This window comes from Nerophis ophidion, linkage group LG21, assembly GCF_033978795.1.
Source record: "Nerophis ophidion isolate RoL-2023_Sa linkage group LG21, RoL_Noph_v1.0, whole genome shotgun sequence".
In the NCBI taxonomy this organism is placed as follows: domain Eukaryota; kingdom Metazoa; phylum Chordata; class Actinopteri; order Syngnathiformes; family Syngnathidae; genus Nerophis; species Nerophis ophidion.
This window is the reverse complement of record NC_084631.1, coordinates 27,479,539-27,499,945: the sequence shown is the minus strand read 5'-3', so window position 1 is coordinate 27,499,945 and position 20,407 is coordinate 27,479,539. Positions and strand designations below refer to the sequence as shown.

The following is a 20,407-nucleotide window of genomic DNA, read 5'->3' as shown; positions in this document are numbered from 1 at the left end:
TGATTGGTCAGCTATTACTCAGCTAAGATGGGGATGTTTTGTTCAGATAGTGTAGCATTTATTGGCTAACATTTTATTGAATTAAGCATCTTTCCCTTTTCCTACCAGATGTTGCTAATGTCTTTACACTTCCTCCAGAAAAGTAAAACTACTGTCAGAAAAATTGTATGTCAATTATCAAAAAACTTTCTGTTCTCTGAGTTCCCAATAAACAGACAAGAGGCTGTCTTTGTTGCAACGAGCCTAAGACTTGGAAAATTCCATTGTGTACGATGGGAGGGGACGGGAGGGGGGTTATATATTGTGATCCAAGACTTGCCCAAGCTCGAGCCAGGACCAGCCCTAGCCCGAGGCATCTTTTTCTCTTGTGTTAATATGACCAAAAACAATGTTTATTTACATACCCCACATTCCTTTAGAAACACCTGTTGTATTGTAAACAGGGAATATCCAAATAAAAGAGGAGACATAAACCTTTTTTCGTCAGAGCGTGGTGGAAGACTGTACAGAGAGTACAGTCGCCACGTCTCTCCTCAAATTGAGCAAAATTTTAATTCTGTCTCTGTTTATTTCCTTGCTTATTGTCTTGTTTAATAGATTTCATCAATGTTTGAACCTGATTACAGATTAAAATATTTATCTTTTCTCTCAAGTTTTGTTCTTTTATAGAAAATCATTCAAATGAAAGTAAACTACTTCAGGAGAAGTGTTTGTATTTAATTTTACTTTTGTGTGGTTAACAACAAATGCTAAAATTAACAAATGAAAAATGTAAGGATAACAATTTGCCAGGAGTACTTTTACTATATGTTGTGTTGCTGTAATGATTGTTTAATTTTGTGTAATCGTCTTGTTTGGCAACACTAAATTGTGTCTTGTGTGTGAATGTGTGTGTGAATATTGTCTATCTGTGTTGGCCCTGCCATGAAGTGGCCATTTGTTCAGGGTCTACCCTGTCTTTTTTGTCCAGGGTCTCCCCTGCCTTCCTTTTCCAGGGTCTACCCCGCCTTTCTTGTCCAGGGTCTACTCTGCCTTATTTGTCCAGGGTCTCCGCTTTGTTCCTTGTCTAGGGTCTGCCCTGCTTTCCTTGTCCAGGGTCTATGCCCGACTGCAGAAAATGGAAATACAGTCATAGTTTTTGCGTTCAAGAAACTTTTGTTCGTCTTCAACGCTAAACTTTTCTGTTTGTTTGATATGATCACTAGTGGTGGAAAAGTGTTTTACAACTGAGTACTGCTGTGGCCCCTATGGACCACAGCTTCGAGACAGATGTTTTTTGGCGACCTCTAGGGCAGTGGTTCTCAAATGGGGGTACGCGTACCCCTGGGGGTACTTGAAGGTATTCCAAGGGGTACGTGAGATTTTAAAAAAATATTCTAAAAATAGCAACAATTCAAAAATCCTTTATAAATATATTTATTAAATAATACTTCAACAAAATATTAATGTAAGTTCATAAACTGTGAAAAGAAATCAACAATTTAATATTCAGTGTTGACAGCTACATTTTTTGTGGACATGTTCCATAAATATTAATGTTAAAGATTTCTTTTTTTGTGAAGAAATGTTTAGAATTAACTTCATGAATCCAGATGGATCTCTATTACAATCCCCACGGAGGACACTTTAAGTTGATGATTACTTCTGTGTAGGAATCTTTATTTATAATTAAAACACTTGTTTATTTTTCAACAAGTTTTTAGTTATTTTAACATCTTTTTTTCCAAATACTTCAAGAAAGACCACTACAAATGAGCAATATTTTGCACTGTTATACAATTTAATAAATTAGAAACTGATAACATAGTGAGGGATTTTACTTCTTTATCTTTTTTTTTCAACCAAAAATGCTTTGCTTTGATTAAGGGGTACTTGAATTAAAAAAATGTTCACAGGGTGTGTATTACTGAAAAAAGGTTGAGCACCACTGCTCTAGGGGGTAAAGAAACATTACAGTACTGCATTATTCCTGGTGTGGTAGAGTGTACCTGAATCAGCCTTATGTTGATGGGTGATGAGCCAAGAAGACGCCAACAAGGAATCGTCAAACAAAAAGCTTTATTTGTTTCAGCGAGCCTCAAACTGGAACTGCAGCTTCCAGGAGAAAGATTATGGGCCTTTTTACTCTTCTGCTGTCTTCTTGGACAACTTCTTGGACTGCTTGGCCAGTCAACCTATTTCCTGTGATTGGTTTGAGTCAGGTGACCTTCAACCCCTATCCTCTACTCCTACTTGTGAGGGCTTCCTACCAGATGTTGCTAATGTCTTTACACTTCCTCCTAAAATCCAAACCTGCATGTCTGTAGGACTCCAATTTCCTTGGGCAAAGAGCCACCACTCTCTGGAGAACTTGTGATGGACTTGTGGACATTTGAAGCTATCGAAGGGTTTTGATTGATTGATTGATACTTTTATTAGTAGATTGCACAGTACAGTACATATTCCGTACAATTGACCACTAAATGGTAACACCCGAATAAGTTTTTCAACTTGTTTAAGTCGGGGTCCACGTTAATCAATTCATGGTATATTTCCTTGGTAGAATAATCCTCTAAAGAATTCTGTGACCAAATACAAATACATGTTAGCTCACAATTATACAAGAAAATGGTAAATGCTATAATTTACCACATCCTCATATTAAGTATTGCTGTTTAATCAATCAAGCTGTTTGATGAGGTTTCAATCAGGGCTCTCAAGTTCTTCCTCACCAAACTCTTTTGATTCGTAAACATTTGGGGGTAATGAAGTGTGTACATTCAGTGTGGCGCCGCTATTGATTGTCGATGGCACCTTAAAAACACATTCCCTCTCTGCTTGTCTTCCAGGTGAAGGCCAGACTGTCCACATTAACTGGAGACCCTCAGGTACAGTCCCAACACCGGCAGCAAGCTCCTCACACTGACGGATCAGTTTCAATCTCAGAGCAATAAGTGTTTGAATAAGGCATCCTCATCATTGACCGATAATAAAGTCATTTGAGACAAATGTATTCCAATATTACAATGTAGGCTTAATGTAGGCAGTTTTTTTCATTAGTTCATTTATCTGTATCGACTCGCTACCGTTACATTTAGACCGCCACAGAATAATCCTGTCTCTTTTTTTTTTATACAGTACAGCATAGTTATTTGGCCCTGGCTAACAGACCCTTAAAATCGGGGCTGTCTGAGTAGCTTGAGGTTACAACCCCAGACAAAAAATGGAATTATTAGTGCGAAGCGCTTCTCTTCAATATGTAAGTAACTCCTTTGACTCCTGGACAGATGGCTCAACAAACTGAACAACAGACTAACAAACCGTCACAAGCCGAAGCCACAAGTACATTCCAGTCCTCCGAGAAACAATCAGAGATGGGCTTCACAATATCTACATCAGGGGTCACCAACCTTTTTGAAACCAAGAGCTACTTCATGGGTACTGATTAATGCAAATTGCTACCAGTTTGATACACACTTAAATAAATTGCCAGAAATAGCCAATTTGCTCAATTCAGCTTAATAAATAAATCATATATATATATATATATATATATATATATATATATATATATATATATATATATATATATATATATATAAATGGGTATTTCTGTCTGTCATGCCGTCGTACATTTTTTTTCCTTTTATGGAGGGTTTTTTGTAGATAAAATAAATTGCCAGAAATAGCCAATTTGCTCAATTCAGCTTTAATGAATAAATCATATATATATATATATATATATATATATATATATATATATATATATATATATATATATATATATATATATATATATATATATATATATATAAATGGGTATTTCTGTCTGTCATTCCGTCGTACATTTTTTTTCCTTTTAGGGAGGGTTTTTTGTAGAGAATAAATTGTGAAAAAAACACCCAATTGAACGGTTTAAACGAGGAGAAAACAGGAAAAAAATGAAAATTTAATTTTGAAACATAGTTTATCTTCAATTTCGACTCTTTGGAATTCAAAATTCAACCGAAAAAAAGAACAGAAAAACAAGCTAATTCGAATCATTTTGAAAAAAATAAATAAATAAATACGGAACATCATTAGTAATTTTTCCTGATTAAGATTAATTTTAGAAGTTTGATGACATGTTTTAAATAGGTTAAAATCCAATCTGCACTTTCTTAGAATATATAACAAATTGGACCAAGCTACATTTAAAAATCGTTATATCTTCTGGATTTCCAGAACAAAAATTTTAAAAGAAATTCAAAATACTTTGAAATATGATTTAAATTTGATTCTTAAGATTTTCTAGATTTGCCAGAATACTTTTTTTAAATTTTAATCATAATAAGTTTGAAGAAATATTTCACAATTATTCTTCATCGAAAAAACAGAAGCTAAAATGAAGAATTAAATTAACATTTATTTATTATTCTTTACAATAAAAAAAATAAATTTACTTAAACATTGATTTAAATTGTCAGGAAAGAAGAGGAAGGAATTTAAAAGGTAAAAAGGTATATGGGTTTAAAAATCCTAAAATCATTTTTAAGGTTGTATTTTTTCTCTAAAATTGTCTTTCTGACAGTTATAAGAAGCAAAATAAAAAAATAAATGAATTTATTTAAACAAGTAAAGACCAAGTCTTTAAAATATTTCCTTGGATTTTCAAATTCTGTTTGAGTTTTGTCTCTCTTAGAATTAAAAATGTCGAGCAAAGCGAGACCAGCTTGCTAGTACATAAATACAATTTTAAAAATAGAGGCAGCTCACTGGTAAGTGCTGCTATATGAGCTAATTTTAGAACAGGCCAGCGGGCTACTTATCTGGTGCCCGCGGGCACCATGTTGGTGACCCCTGATCTACATGTTGTCCGGGTGCACATTCGCATTTAAGAACACACAAATATAATAACATGCAGTCATCAAAAAAAAAAACCAACAGATCAGCTGTAAGAGTCATTGTAAGAGTCTTGTGTGAATAACTGAAAGTTTGGTCAATCAATATTTGACCGAACAGCCTTCACCTTACTCCCATTACGTCGTCATACAGTTTATTATAATTGAATAAACCAGACAGGTCCAATGGACATCAAGCTATCCAAACATACATCGACGAAGTCACCTCCAGTATTGGTCATCCATGTCTAACAGTACACAGTGGTACTGTACATTCCGGTGTTTTATTTTGTATGATTCGATTTTTAAGGAACATGTTAGCTAAGTTATTTGACCCAATTGTTGTATAGTTCAGTGTTAATATTTGAGTAGGCCCCGAACCCCCCACCGGAGGTCAAAGGTTTAGAAACCACTTCCGTGGCATACCATTGCAAAATAATCCACCATGGGGGCAAAGAAAGTTGCGAGTATTAGCATTTTGATGAAGAAGGATTTCACACAGTGTATTATGGAAAAAATGTTTTTTGTCTGACCTTTTGGAACTAATTACTAACAAAAACCGAGGTACAACTTTTTGTTAATAATAATAATGTTATTATCTTAACCCAAGCTTATGGCCAAAGATGACACCCATGTCCTAGACCAGTGGTTCTTAACTTTGTTGGAGGTACCAAACCCTACTTTAGTTAAAAATAAAGTGTTTTTTTTTTTTTAAATTCAAGACAAAGTTATGTTTTTTTTACCGGTGCACAAAATGAACTGTGCATGAACATCACTTTCTTCAAAGAACAAAACCAACAAAGTGCATGAACTCACAACAAATTACAGACCTGTAAATCAGTGTGACCTCTGCTGTTACCGGATCCATAATAAGCCCATAGGAAAAAGTTTTTATTTACACAATGAGTGGGGTGTGTCTATACCTCCGCAGCTGAGGCTCCGCCGAACCCAGGTTAAGAACCCCTGTCCTAGACCTACAGAGCACAAGGTGGCAGCACTTTGCTGCATCTTTTGTTCTAATCATGGCATAAATGATGATATTTTTGTCATGGAAAAGCATCCATGTCTTCGAGTGGGCAAGGTCATGCTGAAACGATGAGTAGTAATGGCGCTGTAAACAATACTTGACTGTTCCTCTCCATTTGCAGTCAGGTGTGAAGAGAAACGGCCGCCTTTTTCAGGGCTATGCTCCTCTTGCCGAGGCCCAGAGGGAGCAAGGCAAGGACAAGCGGGAGGATGATGATTGTCTATCGTCGGAGCAGAACCGAGTGCCGAACCTCAGGGGCACCGGCGGGTCGTCTCCGGCGGGCGGAGGAAGCAGCGGTCGGAGCTCTGAGAGGTCTCGGAGGACGAGCAAGGATATTACGTTCCTCACTTTGGACCCTGCCAACCTGAGCCCCAGGTGAGCTGTTCACTGTCCAAGGTGTTGTAGTGAGAATGTAGTAGGCTCTATCCATCCATCCATCCATCCATTTTCTACCGCTTGTCCATATCGGGATCACGGGGGTACTGGAGCCTATCACACTAGGCTCCATGTGTGACACAATTAGCGTAGGGAAGAACAAGACATGGTCATACTCATTACTGCATTAGACATGAAGCTGTGTATCATCAAAAGATAATCAACCATCAAAGACACATCGAGACACCAAGGACCATACCGGGATGATCGTGAATCACTGTGGGGTCTGTTGTCGCAATCTTATTTTAATGGAGAAATATTTGAAAGAAGGCAAATCAATTAATCAAAGTTTATTTATATTGCCCTCAATCACAAGTGTCTCCAAGGCCTGCACAAGCCACAACCACATCTTTGGCAAAGATCCCACATTAGGGCAAGAAAAAAACTCAACCCAATGGGAGATCTAAAAATGGTAAATCAGAATTCTCATGGCAATTGTCTTAGTGTGAAGGTCTACCAGTTGTTTTTTTATCCATTCTCGGCAGCGTCATTATTGTCGTATTTTCCAGACAATAAGGCGCACTTAAAATCCTTGTTTTTTTTTTCAAAACTCGACAGTGCTCCTTGAAACCTGGTGCGTCTAATGTAAGAAATCATTCTGGTTTTGCTTACTGACCTCGAAGCAATTTTATTTGGTTCATGGTGTAACGGTAAGTGTGACCGATAGATGGCAGTCAAACATAAGAGATATGTGTAGACTGAAGTATGATGGCAATATGACTCAAGTAAACAACACCAACATTTTATATGTTCCATTGAAAATATGGAACATTACACACGGCGCTCAAAAATCGATCAAAATGTTTTAGTACGACTTTAGTAAGCTATGAAGCCACACCGCTTGATGGATTGTCGTCGCATTAAAAATACAAGTATTATTATTGTCATGTTTATGTGATCATGTTTTGTTTTAGTCATGTTCTGTTTGTTTTTTGGCCACTCAGTTCCTGTTTTTTCACTTCCTGGTTTGTTTTGTCACCATGACTACCTATTAGTTTTCACCTGTCCTCATGTCTCACACCTGTTTTCACTAATCACCACAGTATTATCTAAGCTTGTCTGTTTCTGTTCTTCGTCCTGGCAACATCACCTCCTTCTCACCATCTACCACCTTCTATGCCTTCCATGCCTATGATCCATGCCCCTTGTCTTTTTCCAAGTAAGTTTTTTTGTTATTCATGCCATTGTGCAAGTGTTTTGTTTTATGTTCATAGTTTTGTTTCATAGCCAAGTTTTTGTACTGCCATTGTGCGCGCCTTTAGTTTGTTCCCGTTTTTAGTTATAGTGTTAATAAAAAATATGTATTTACATTCACGTCTTGCCCGTGCCAACTTTCCTTTGCCCTCTGGGGAAACAAACCCCATAGTCCATCGTCGTGAAAGATGTTGCCAGCATAAGAGTTTTTCCGCAAGAGAGTTGGACGAGTTGGACAAGTTGGACGATGGAGCGTGGGCGGTCATGCGCGTGATGGAGGAAGAGACGCTGCGTTATTCCTCCGTGGAGCGCAGAGACCTCATGTGGGGTCCGACCGGCAAACTGGCGCCGATCAGCGCCGTGTCACCGCAGTCCCGGAAGCACCGCCCCTGACGAAGGACATCAGGGAAGACTTTCGCGAGCGGACAGGACACGTCGTCCCCGCAAGTGCCTCCCCGTCCGAGCGGTAACCGGATGACGTCACGCCGCTGCCAAAGGAGGACGTCATGGACCAAATTGTTTTTCTAAACTCTTTTCTTTGTCAGCCACCCCCAACCAAAGACCCCATATCTATGATAAAACACTACCAAAACATGATTTTTAACATTAGAGGTAATCAGTCACAGCCATCTGAATTTAATGCCCAGCCCCACAGGACTCAAGCCCCGCCCACATCAAAAATATATTTTTTTTCACCCACTCACTCCAAGGCAGAAATAAAAACACTTTTTGGACATTTTAAAGGGGAGGATTCTTCCCCCCTCCTTACTTCCCTCCACCCACCCCAAAAGATAGTTCCAGACCGCGGGGACCGCGTCGGGTATCCGCTCCTTGAGGGGGGGGCTAGGGCTTGGAGCGGTTCAGTTGGGGTCACTCTGCGCCAAGCCACGGCCTCCACCACCAGTTCTTCGGCCTGCCAAACCACAGCCGCCAGCCCAGCCGCCGCCACCGGTCTTTTGGCCTGCTAAGCCACGACCTCCGGTCCGGCCACCAACACCAGTCATTCGGCTTGCCAAGCCGCAACCCCCAGCTATGCCACCGCTACCTGCACCACAGCTAGCACCAAGTCCACGGCTAACACCAAGTCCACGCCAAGCTCCAGTGCCTGCACCACGCCGGGCCCCAGTGCCTGCACCACAACAGGTATCATTGCCTGCACCCTGGCTAGCTCCAGTGCCTACACCACGCCAAACTCCAGTGCCTGCACCACGCCAAGCTCCAGTGCCTGCACCACGCCTAGCTCCAGTGCCTGCACCACGCCGGGCCCCAGCGCCTGCACCACAACAGGTACCAGTGCATGCTCCATGCCAAGCTCCAGTGCCTGCACCATGCCGCCAAGCTCCAGTGCCGCCAGTAGCTGCTCCACGCCGCCAAGCTCCAGTGCCGCCAGTAGCTGCACCACGCCGCCAAGCTCCAGTGCTGCCAGTAGCTGCTTCAGTGCCGCTAGTAGCTGCACCACGCCGCCAAGCTCCAGTGCCGCTAGTAGCAGCTCCACGCCGCCAAGCTCCAGTGTTGCCAGTAGCAGTTCCATGCCGCCAAGCTCCAGTGCCGCCAGTAGCAGGTCCACGCCAAGACCCGCCGCTGATCTGTATTTGGGATCTTGATAAATCTTGAAAAATTGCGCGCGTCCGCCTTTGTAGTACATAGTCGATAAGCTTCTTCTTTTTCTCTATCTTCTAGTTATGGGACATTCATCCTCCGCTTCTGCCATTTCTAATACTATTGTAAAGTTCTTACTTATATCTGTCAGCAAACTCGCCATGAAAGCGTTAAAACATACCGGTATAGTGAGTTTATGTTATTCACCCAAGGAACTTTAGTTATTATAGAGTTCCGGTCCCACGGTTTTTCACGGGACACATTTGTTGTTGTTTCCGAATGAGGAGATGCTGCTCCGTTATTGATTGAAGTAAAGTCTGAACCTCATAAAACTGTTAGCTTCGTCTTTTGACAATTCTTCCACTCCCGTCCTTGCACGCTACACCGCTACAACAAAGATGACGAGGAGAAGACGCTGCCGAAGGTGAGCCACGTAAATAAGACCGCCCACAAAACAACGCATCCGGAAGCGACTGTCAGAAGGCGGCTTGATGATAATGTGTAAAACATCATCTATGCAACATTTTGACCAAAGAACATTACATGTTATGTAGACCAGTGGTTCTCAAATGGGGGTACGCGTACTCCTGGGGGTACTTGAAGGTATGCCAACGGGTGTGTGAGATATTGTTTTAATATTCTAAAAATAGCAACAATTCAAAAATCCTTTATAAATATATTTATTGAATAATACTCAACAAAATATGAATGTAAGTTCATAAACTGTGAAACGAAATGCAACAATGCAATATTCAGTGTTGACAGCTGGATTTTTTTGTGGACATGTTACATAAATATTGATGTTAAAGATTTCTTTTTTTGTGAAGAAATGCTTAGAATTAAGTTAATGAATCCAGATGGATCTCTATTTCAATCCCCAAAGAGGGCACTTTAAGTTGATGATTACTTCTATGTGTAGAAATAATTTATAAAAAGACTATACAGTGCGAGCGATTCAAATGTTATTAGACAAATTCACAAGGATAATTCTGGAAAATCCCTTATCTGCCTTTTGTGTTACTAGTGTTTTAGTGAGATTATATGGTTCTACCTGTACAACCTGAAGGTCGGCCCCGCACCTTTCTTTAGCACCAGTCGACGGGTGGTGGCGATGCCCATCTATGCCCTTCACAAGGGACCCTCTTCGAAACACGATCTTTCGAAATGATTGCTGCATAATACACTGTACTTTGTGTGTGTGGTCCACTCCAACCGTGTTCGCTTGACTGCTCTGTTCCATAGTAAAGCTTTACCGTCATCTTTCGGGAATGTAAATAATGAAACACTGGCTGTGTTTGTGTTGCTAAAGGCGGCTGCAATACACCGCTTCCCACCTACAGCTTTCTTCTTTGATGTCTCCATTATTCATTGAACAAATTGCAAAAGATTCAGCAACACAGATGTCCATAATACTGTGGAATTATGCGATGAAAAGAGACGATTTATAGCTGTGAACGGTGCTGGAACAAAGTGTCCTTTACAATGCAGGACGTCAAGCGCACGCGTCATCATACCGTGACGTTTTAGCACGATTCTTCAGCGCAAAATTTAAAATTGCAATTTAGTAAACTAAACCGGCCGTATTGGCATGTGTTGCAATGTTAAGATTTCATCATTGATATATAAACTATCAGACTGCGTGGTCGGTAGTAGTGGGTTTCAGTAGGCCTTTAAATCCGTTTTACACGTAGCATTTAGTAGACTGTTAGCGCTAGCTATGCTAAGCTATCTGCGGGTTATGAACAACGTAGCATATTTGGGGAAAAAGGCAATACCCCTGCTCATAGATCAATAACTGAGAAGACTTTCAAGGTTTCCCACATTATTTCACACTTGAAATATATTTCGATTTGCCCAGGAGACACCACACAGTGACAAGTCCTGCTCGCTTACCTGATGTCACATCTCGAGGTCTTGCACACACCCAAAGTTGGTTTGTCCATGATCCTTGTAAACGGGCTTCCTGTGTACAGGATGGCGGACAGCACAGAGGACAGCGAGGGCGTCTCTTCCAGCCGCGGTTGCCGTGACGACGACCCCAAGAGTGCCTGGGCATCCGGCACAGGTTCTCGTAACGTTCCGTACAACTCGTGACAAAACGTGTTTGGTGGCCATCACTGTGACTTCAACAAAGGCACGTGTTCACTTCCTGTCTTCTGTGTCGCAGACACGCCACACATCAGCCTGGCGCAGTTTGCGGCGAAAGCAGACGAGACGAGAGGACAGCTGCGACATCTTAACCAGCAGGTGTGTGTGCATCATTGTTGGGTTAGTTACTGAAAACCAGGAACTAGTTACAGTTACTAGTTACCTTATTTCAAAAGTAACTCAGTTAGTAACTCAGTTGCTTACACCAAAAAGTAATGTGATGCTGTGAAAAGTAACTATTGAGTTACTTCAGTTTCCCTCCTTCCTGTCGGTCGTTTTTTCTTAATAATGATCTGCCAGCAGCCAGCGTCATCTCACAAGACCCTCGGGTGCCCTGAATGTCAATCAAGTGACCGAAGTCACGTCTTGGTGAAGATTGATGATCACTCATTTTAGCTCTCTTTTTTTAATGCCTGGCTGGCAATGTACTGACACACCCTCCACCATTGACTGACACACCCTCCGCCATCGACTGACACACCCCCTGCCATGGACTGACACACCCTCCGCTATGGAATGACACCCTCTCAGCCATGGACTGACACCCTCTCCGCCATTGACTGACACACCCTCCGCCATGGACTGACACATTCTCTGCCATGGACTGACACAACGTCCGCCATCAACTGACACAACGTCCGCCATCGACTGACACACCCTCCGCCACCGACTGACACTCTCTCTGACATGGACTGACACCCTTTCCGGCATGGACTGACACACCCTCCGCCATGGACTGACACACCCTCCGCCATGGACTTACACACCCTGCGACATGGACTGACACCCTCTCCGCCATGGACTGACACCCTCTCTGCCATTGCCTGACATCCCCTCCGCCATGGACTGACACACCCTCCGCCATCAACTGACACACCCTCCGCCATGGACTGACACACCCTCCGCTATGGACTGACACACCCTCAGCCATGGACTGACACACCCTCCGCCATCAACTGACACACCCTCCGCCATGGACTGACACACCCTCCGCTATGGACTGACACACCCTCAGCCATGGACTGACACACCCTCCGCCATCGACTGACACACCCTCCGCCACCGACTGACACTCTCTCTGCCATGGACTGACTCCCTTTCCGGCATGGACTGACACACCCTCCGCCATGGACTGACACACCCTCCGCCATGGACTGACACACCCTCCGCCATGGACTGACACACCCTCCGCTATGGACTGACACACCCTCAGCCATGGACTGACACACCCTCCGCCATCGACTGACACACCCTCCGCCACCGACTGACACTCTCTCTGCCATGGACTGACTCCCTTTCCGGCATGGACTGACACACCCTCCGCCATGGACTGACACACCCTCCGCCATGGACTGACACACCCTCCGCCATCAACTGACACACCCTCCGCCATGGACTGACACACCCTCCGCTATGGACTGACACACCCTCAGCCATGGACTGACACACCCTCCGCCATCGACTGACACACCCTCCGCCACCGACTGACACTCTCTCTGCCATGGACTGACTCCCTTTCCGGCATGGACTGACACACCCTCCGCCATGGACTGACACACCCTCCGCCATGGACTGACACACCCTCCGCCATGGACTGACACACCCTGCGACATGGACTGACACCCTCTACGCCATGGACTGACACCCTCTCTGCCATGGACTGACATCCCCTCCGCCATGGACTGACACACCCTCCGCCATCAACTGACACACCCTCCGCCATGGACTGACACACCCTTCCGCTATGGACTGACACACCCTCAGCCATGGACTGACACACCCTCCGCCATCGACTGACACACGCTCCGCCACAGACTGACTCACTCTCCGCCATGGACTGACACCCTCTCCGCCATGGACTGACACAACGTCCGCCATCGACTGACACACCCTCCGCCATCGACTGACACCCCCTCCGCCATCGACTGACACACCCTCCGCCATGGACTGACACCCTCTCCGCCATGGACTGACCGACCCTCCGCCATGAACTGACACATGCTCCGCCATGGACTGACACACCCTCCGCCATCGACTGACACACCCGCCACCATTGACTGACTGACACACCCTACGCCATTAACTGACTGACACTCCCTTCACCATGGACTGACACAACGTCCGCCATGGACTGACACACCCTCCGCCATGGACTGACACCCTCTCCGCCATGGACTGACACACCCTCCGCCATCGACTGACACACCCGCCACCATTGACTGACTGACACACCCTCCGCCATGGACTGACACACCCTCCGCCATGGACTGACACCCTCTCCGCCATGGACTGACCGACCCTCCGCCATGAACTGACACATGCTCCGCCATGGACTGACACACCCTCCGCCATCGACTGACACACCTGCCACCATCGACTGACTGACACACCCTACGCCATTGACTGACTGACACTCCCTTCACCATGGACTGACACAACGTCCGCCATGGACTGACACACCCTCCGCCATGGACTGACACCCTCTCCGCCATGGACTGACACACCCTCCGCCATCGACTGACAGACCCGCCACCATTGACTGACTGACACACCCTCCGCCATGGACTGACACACCGTCCGCCATGGACTGACACCCTCTCCGCCATGGACTGACCCACCCTCCGCCATGAACTGACACACGCTCCGCCATGGACTGACACACCCTCCGCCATCAACTGACACACCCGCCACCATCGACTGACTGACACACCCTACGCCATTGACTGACTGACACTCCCTTCACCATGGACTGACACACCCTCTCTGCCATGGACTGACACACCCTGCGCCATGGACTGACACATCCTCCGCCATGGACTGACACACCCTCTGCCATGGACTGACAAACCCTCCGCCATGGACTGACACACCCTCTGCCATGGACTGACAAACCCTCCGCCATGGACTGACACACCCTCCACCATCGACTGACTGACACACCCTCCGCCATCGACTGACTGACACACCCTCCGCCATCGACTGACACACCCGCCACCATCGACTGACTGACACACCCTCCGCCATGGACTGACAAACCCTCCGCCATGGACTGACACACCCTCCACCATCGACTGACACACCCGCCACCATCGACTGACTGACACACCCTCCGCCATCGACTGACTGACACACCCTCCACCATCGACTGACACACCCTCCGCCATCGACTGACTGACACACCCTCCGCCATCGACTGACTGACACACCCTCCGCCATCGACTGACACACCCTTCACCATCGACTGACACACCTTCCGCCATCGACTGGCACACCCTCCACCATCGACTGACATAACCTCCACCATTGACCGACACACCCTCCGCCATGGACCGACACGCCCACGTTCACCACTTCTCTTTTTTTTTTTCAAAGCCCCCTTTAATGCCCTTTTAGCCATCATTTCAGTACTGTTATTGCACTGAAGAATAATACAATCTGTTGAATAACTTGACCTGCATTTGCATCACTGAACTCTGCTAAGCAATGTAGTCTACATACAAGACACAAAGACAAAGATATGTTTCAAAGGGCCAATTTATTTCAGGCCAGAACAAATTGACAAAAATATTTTAAATAGCTGCAACATAACATACATAAGTAACAAACCGCATAATAGCAAAGCTGTACAGCTGGCTTCACTCAAGAAAGGCACACATTACATAAACAAAGCCTAACCAGGCATTTTGTTCTCTCAAGGAATTGTGAAATAAAATCATGTCTTCAGGAGATCAACACTGTACTGAAGCCCAGAACACTACGCATTTCGCCAGTTTTAGTTTAGAGATAAGGAAAGATTGGGCTGTTTGAGGGGCCGTCAGGGACATTATTCAGAATTACCTCTTCCATACACTACTGAAATGCTCTCACATAAACAACTGAAATGTTTTTTTCTCACGCACACTACTGAAACACTCTTATACATACTACTGAATGCTGTTACACGACGCAGGCTAGAAAAGATGCTGACGACATGACGTGCTGTTCTTCAACCACCAAATCATAAGGCAGTTATTGACAAAGGTTGCCAAGTGTGCAATAAACAAACATTTCAGTCCAGTCAGAAAAGTGGGAGCGGGCAATAAATCATCTGGCCGTGCCTTGTGACCTCTCACCTTCTCGCCCCGCTGATGTATGCGCGTCCCTGAAGGCTGCTTCCAGTAATGTAGGGAAAATGCTGAAGAGAGGCACCGGCATGCTCACCTCTGAAAAACACTGAAGGTCCAAGTCCTCAGGGCGCCCGGGGTCAATAGCAGCGTGTATGAGGATGGCGACAACACGCTGGCCAAGTATTACAGGATGTTCAAGAACACCGCCTGTCTCTGGCCGCTGTTTGTGTGAGTGGAGAATGGAAGTCATATGATTTACTCCGATCCAAACACCACACGCTAAACTGCGTGTGCAATCTGTCAAATAGTCTGTACTGCTCGTCTGTGAAATGTATCAAATAGTGCATACTATTAGTATGTGCAATCTATTAAATAGTCTGTACTATTAGTGTGTGCAATTTATCAAATAGTGCGTAGTATTAGTGTGTGCAATTTATTAACTAGTGTGTACTATTAGTGTTTGAAATCTATTAAATTGTGTGTAGTATTAGTGTGCGCACTTTATTAAATAGTGTGTATTATTAGTCTATGCAATCTATTAAATAGTATGTACTATTAGTGTGTGCAATCTCTTAAATAGTGTATACTATTATTGTGCGCAATTTTTTAAATAATGTCTACCATCAGTGTGTGCAATCTATAAAATAGTCTAGTAACTAATATTTGTTTTAATATTATTACACACTGTGATTACACTAATCACTTTATACTAATAATATTCATTATTTGTTTTACTATTAAATATACACTATGAATACATTAATAACTATATAGTAATAATAGTGTTCATTATTTGTTTTACTATTATTACACATTGATTAAGCTAATAAATGTATACTGATTATATTGTTCATTATTTGTTTTACTATTATTACACGCTGATTAAACTAATAGCTTTATACTACTAATATCTTTCATTATCTGTTTTACCATTGTTACACACTGTTAATACTCTAATAACGTTGTACTATTAATATTGTTCATTATTGGTTTTACTGTTATTACACTAATAACTTTATACTAATAATATTGTTCATCTGTTTATGTTGTCATGACAACCAGACTATTTTGTGGTGATAGTAGTACACTACGCATACTCATCTAATAACACTGCTGTATCCTCTGTGTGTGTGTGTGTGTGTGTGTGTGTGTGTGTGTGTGTGTGTGTGTGTGCGTGCGTGCGTGCGTGTGTGTGTGTGTGGGGGGTCCATTTATCTTGCACTCCACCCATCGTTGCCATGGAAACGGCAAGCATATTAACGGCGTGTCAGATAGGACTGCTCTCAGCATTTCTATTTTGATCAAAGTTTGGGTCAGGTTTCTGGTCAGTGGCTCCACAAGCATCCAACATGTAGAATGGATCACATCCATCTTTTACGTGGCAGCATCCAACATGTAGAATGGACCGCATCCATCTTTTACGTGGCAGCATCCAACATGTAGAATGGACCGCATCCATCTTTTACATGGCAGCATCCAACATGTAGACTAGATCCCATCTATCTTCTACATGGCAGCATCCAACATGTAGACTAGATCGCATCCATCTTTTACGTGGCAGCATCCAACGTGTAGACTGGATTGTATCCATCTTGTACATGGCAGCATCCAATATGGAGAATGGATCGCATCCATCTTTTACACAGCACCATCCAACATGTAGACTGGATCGCATCCATCTTTTACATGGCAGCATCCAACATGTAGAATTGATCGCATCCATCTTGTACATGGCAGCATCCAACATGAAGAATGGATCGCATCCCTCTTCTACATGGCAGCATCCAACATGTAGACTGGATCGCATTCATCTTGTACATGGCAGCATCCAACATGTAGACTGGATCGCATCCCTCTTCTACATGGCAGCATCCAACATGTAGAATGGATCGCATCCATCTAGCATGCAGGAAACATGGTAGAGGAGTGGTCACCTCCTCTTGGTCCACCAATGTGTACTTCCTGAGGGCTGATCTTCTTCCTAGTTGCTGATTGGCTGGCTGATGAATAATGGCAAGTGCTCCTACTGGCACAACCAGTTGTCATGTTGCCATGCTGCCATGTTGCCATGCTGCCATGTTGCCACGCTATTAACCCTAATTAAACCCGATTAACCCTAACCTCAATGCCCTCCATGGACCTAAGTCATTAGCACAACTAGCTTGTCACGTTAAAGGACAGTGAGAGGTGATAGAAATTAGATTTTTAAAATTTAGCATGTTTATGTTAGCATGCTAAAATGCTAACGCTACAAAAATATATTACTTTATGAGGTGTTTAACACAAAAATGTGTTTAAAATGCTAACATTAGCATGCATCAAGTACTGAAATATGGCTGAGGTGTATACCTTCAAAATTAGCTAGGTATTATTTGTCAAATAACAACAAAAATGACATTTACTTACCTGCGTAGGTAGGTAAGTAAATGTCATTTAAGGTAATTTCTGTCGATATTTGTATGAATCCACCCACCCCTCTTTACATTCAAAAACTCTAGCTTAGTGGTTAGCATATCCTCCTCTGGTGTGTATTGTGGTATGTTTAGCTAGTCCATCTCTAGTGATAAAGATATTTGTGTTGGAATTTGTCAGTAGGTAATGGTTAGTTGGTTGGGTCAGTAGTTGGAAGACAAGTAGATTGGGTGGTAGGTGATTGTTGGGTTAGGTAGGTAGTGGTTAGTTGATTGGGTCAGTAGGTGGATGGTGTGTAGATTGGGTGGTAGATGTCACATTCAAAACGCATTGAGATGCACGGAGATATCACCTCAGGATGCAGTGGGACCAGACAGGCAGGATTGCAGGTATGAATTTGATTTATTATACAAAAATAAAAGAACACTTATACAAACAGCAAAGTAAAGGCGTGCCGGAGCGCACAAAAAGCTAAAGCTAATAGCTAGCAGTCCAAGTAAGTGTCACCGAAGCGCGTGTCAAGCGCACGGAAGCTAAGGCGTAACTTAGCACACAACCGACAAAGCAGAGAAAACCAAACATGACAGTTGCGCGTAGCAAACCATGAGCCAAGACCGAACTGAGGTAGAAAACAGTCTTAAATACTAAAGTAAACAATTTCCGTCAGGTGTACGTCGAAAAACATAGCAGGTGGAACAAATGAGAAACTATGGCAACGAGATAAAACAGGAAGTGCAAAACTCAGAACAGGAAGAGTCTAAAATTAATAATCAAAACACAAACAAGGACTCAAATAGACAAAAGATCTGATCCGGGAATCGGATCACAACAGTAGGTTGTTGTTGGGGTAGGGAGGTAGGTAGGTATGTAGGTATTGTTTAGTTGGTTGGGTCAGTAGTTGGACAGTGGGTAGTTTGGGTGGTAGGTGGTTGTTGGGATAGGTAGGTAGGTACTGGTTAGTTGGTTGGGTCAGTAAGTGGTAGTTGGTTGTTGGAATAGGTAGGAAGGAAGTGGTTAGTTGGTTGGGTCAGTAGGTGGACGGCGGGTTGATTGGATGGTAGGTGGTTGTTGGGTTAGGTAGGTAGGTAGTGGTTAGTTGGTTGGGTTAGGTGGTAGGTTGTTGTTGGGATAGGTAGGTAGGTAGGTAGGTGGTTGGTAGGTAGGTAGGTAGTGTTTAGTTGGTCTGGTCAGTAGTTGGACAGTGGGAAGATTGGGTGGTAGGTGGTTGTTGCGATAGGTAAGTAGGTACTGGTTAGTTGGTTGCGTCAGTAGGTGGTAGTTGGTTGTTGGGCAAGGTAGGTAGGTAGTGGTTAGTTGGTTGGGTCAATAATTGGATATTGGGTAGATTGGATAGTAGGTGGTTGTTTGGTTAGGTAGGTAGGTAGTGGTTAGTTGGTTGGGTCAGTAGGTGGACTGCGGGTAGATTGGATGGTAGGTGGTTGTTGGGTTAGGTGGGTAGGTAGTGGTAGATTGGGAGGTAGGTGATTGTTGGGTTAGGTAGGTAGGTAGTGGTTAGTAGATTGGGTCACTAGGTGGACTGCGGGTAGATTGGATGATAGGTGGTTGTTTGGTTAGGTGGGTAGGTAGTGGTTAGTTGGTTGGGTCAGTGGGTAGATTGGGTGGTAAGTGATTGTTGGTATAAGTAGGTAGGTAGTGGTTAGTTGGTTGGGTCAGTAGGTGGAAGGTGGGTGGAAGTTAGTTGTTGGGATAGGTAGGTAGGAAGTGGTTAGTTGGTTGGTTCAGTAGGTATATGGCGCGTTGATTGAATAATATGTAATTGTTTGGTTAAGTAGGAAGGTAGGTAGTAAGCGGTTATAGGTTGGGTCAGTAAGTGGAAGGCAGGTAGATTGGGTCATAGGTGGTTGTTGGGTTAGGCAGGCAAATCGTGGTTAGTTGTTTGGGTCGGTAGGTGGTTGTTGGGTTAGGTAGGTATTGGTTAGTTGGTTGGGTCAGTAGGTGGATGGTGGGTAGATTGGGTGGTAGGTGGTTGTTTGGTATGGCAGGTAGTGATTGAGTGAAGGAGCCATTGAGGTAGTCATGTTTTGTGTCACTCCTCAGGTGTTCCACCTGGGCAGGGAAGTTTCAGACCTGGGCCAGATGATGAAGAGGATGTCCCAGCTCATGGAGACGCTGATGTCAACCGGAGCCCAGGCGGGACTGGTGTGCTCCCCGGGTCACCACATGTTCCAGCCGCACACTTCATGTCTTCCTTCCCCGCCCTTGTCTCAGACTGCCTCCATCTGGACGGACACGCCCACGTCCCTGCCGCCGCCCTGGCGGGGCGGACCCCGGGACTTTCTCTATCCTTCTCCCGTCACCGCGGCAGAAGCCGGCCTGACGTCCTCGCCCCTCAGCTCGCCCGAGATGTGTCGACAAGACCAGGACGGGCTTTCTACCTCCATCAGGTCAAGGGCATGCGGTCCACCTCTGCGGGACGGAGGGTATGCAAGACTTCATGGACGCTCTGGGTGCTCGCTTGAGTCTGGACCTTTGGAGAACTTCCAGAAACAAGCCAAGACTTTGTAGCATTTATTTTTTGTCCCACGCTCCTTTTTGGGGGAATGACCTCATCGTTGGAGGATATGTGCGGGGCTGCCAGATCCCCCAATGCATGCACACAAGGTAGT

General features: G+C 44.3%; 1 protein-coding gene across 1 annotated transcript in view; it reads left to right on the top strand.

The window, feature by feature from the left end:
• kcnh8 (potassium voltage-gated channel, subfamily H (eag-related), member 8) overlaps nucleotides 1-20,365 on the top strand; it is a 196,055-nt gene extending 175,690 nt beyond the window's left edge. The window contains exons 12-16 of the mRNA XM_061882414.1: nucleotides 2,829-2,867; nucleotides 6,008-6,261; nucleotides 11,088-11,179; nucleotides 11,282-11,361; nucleotides 19,839-20,365. Coding sequence (XP_061738398.1) covers nucleotides 2,829-2,867; nucleotides 6,008-6,261; nucleotides 11,088-11,179; nucleotides 11,282-11,361; nucleotides 19,839-20,306 — 933 coding nt within the window. The 3' untranslated portion in view covers nucleotides 20,307-20,365. The remainder of the gene's footprint in view (nucleotides 1-2,828; nucleotides 2,868-6,007; nucleotides 6,262-11,087; nucleotides 11,180-11,281; nucleotides 11,362-19,838) is intronic.
• The last annotated feature ends 42 nt before the right edge of the window (nucleotides 20,366-20,407 follow it).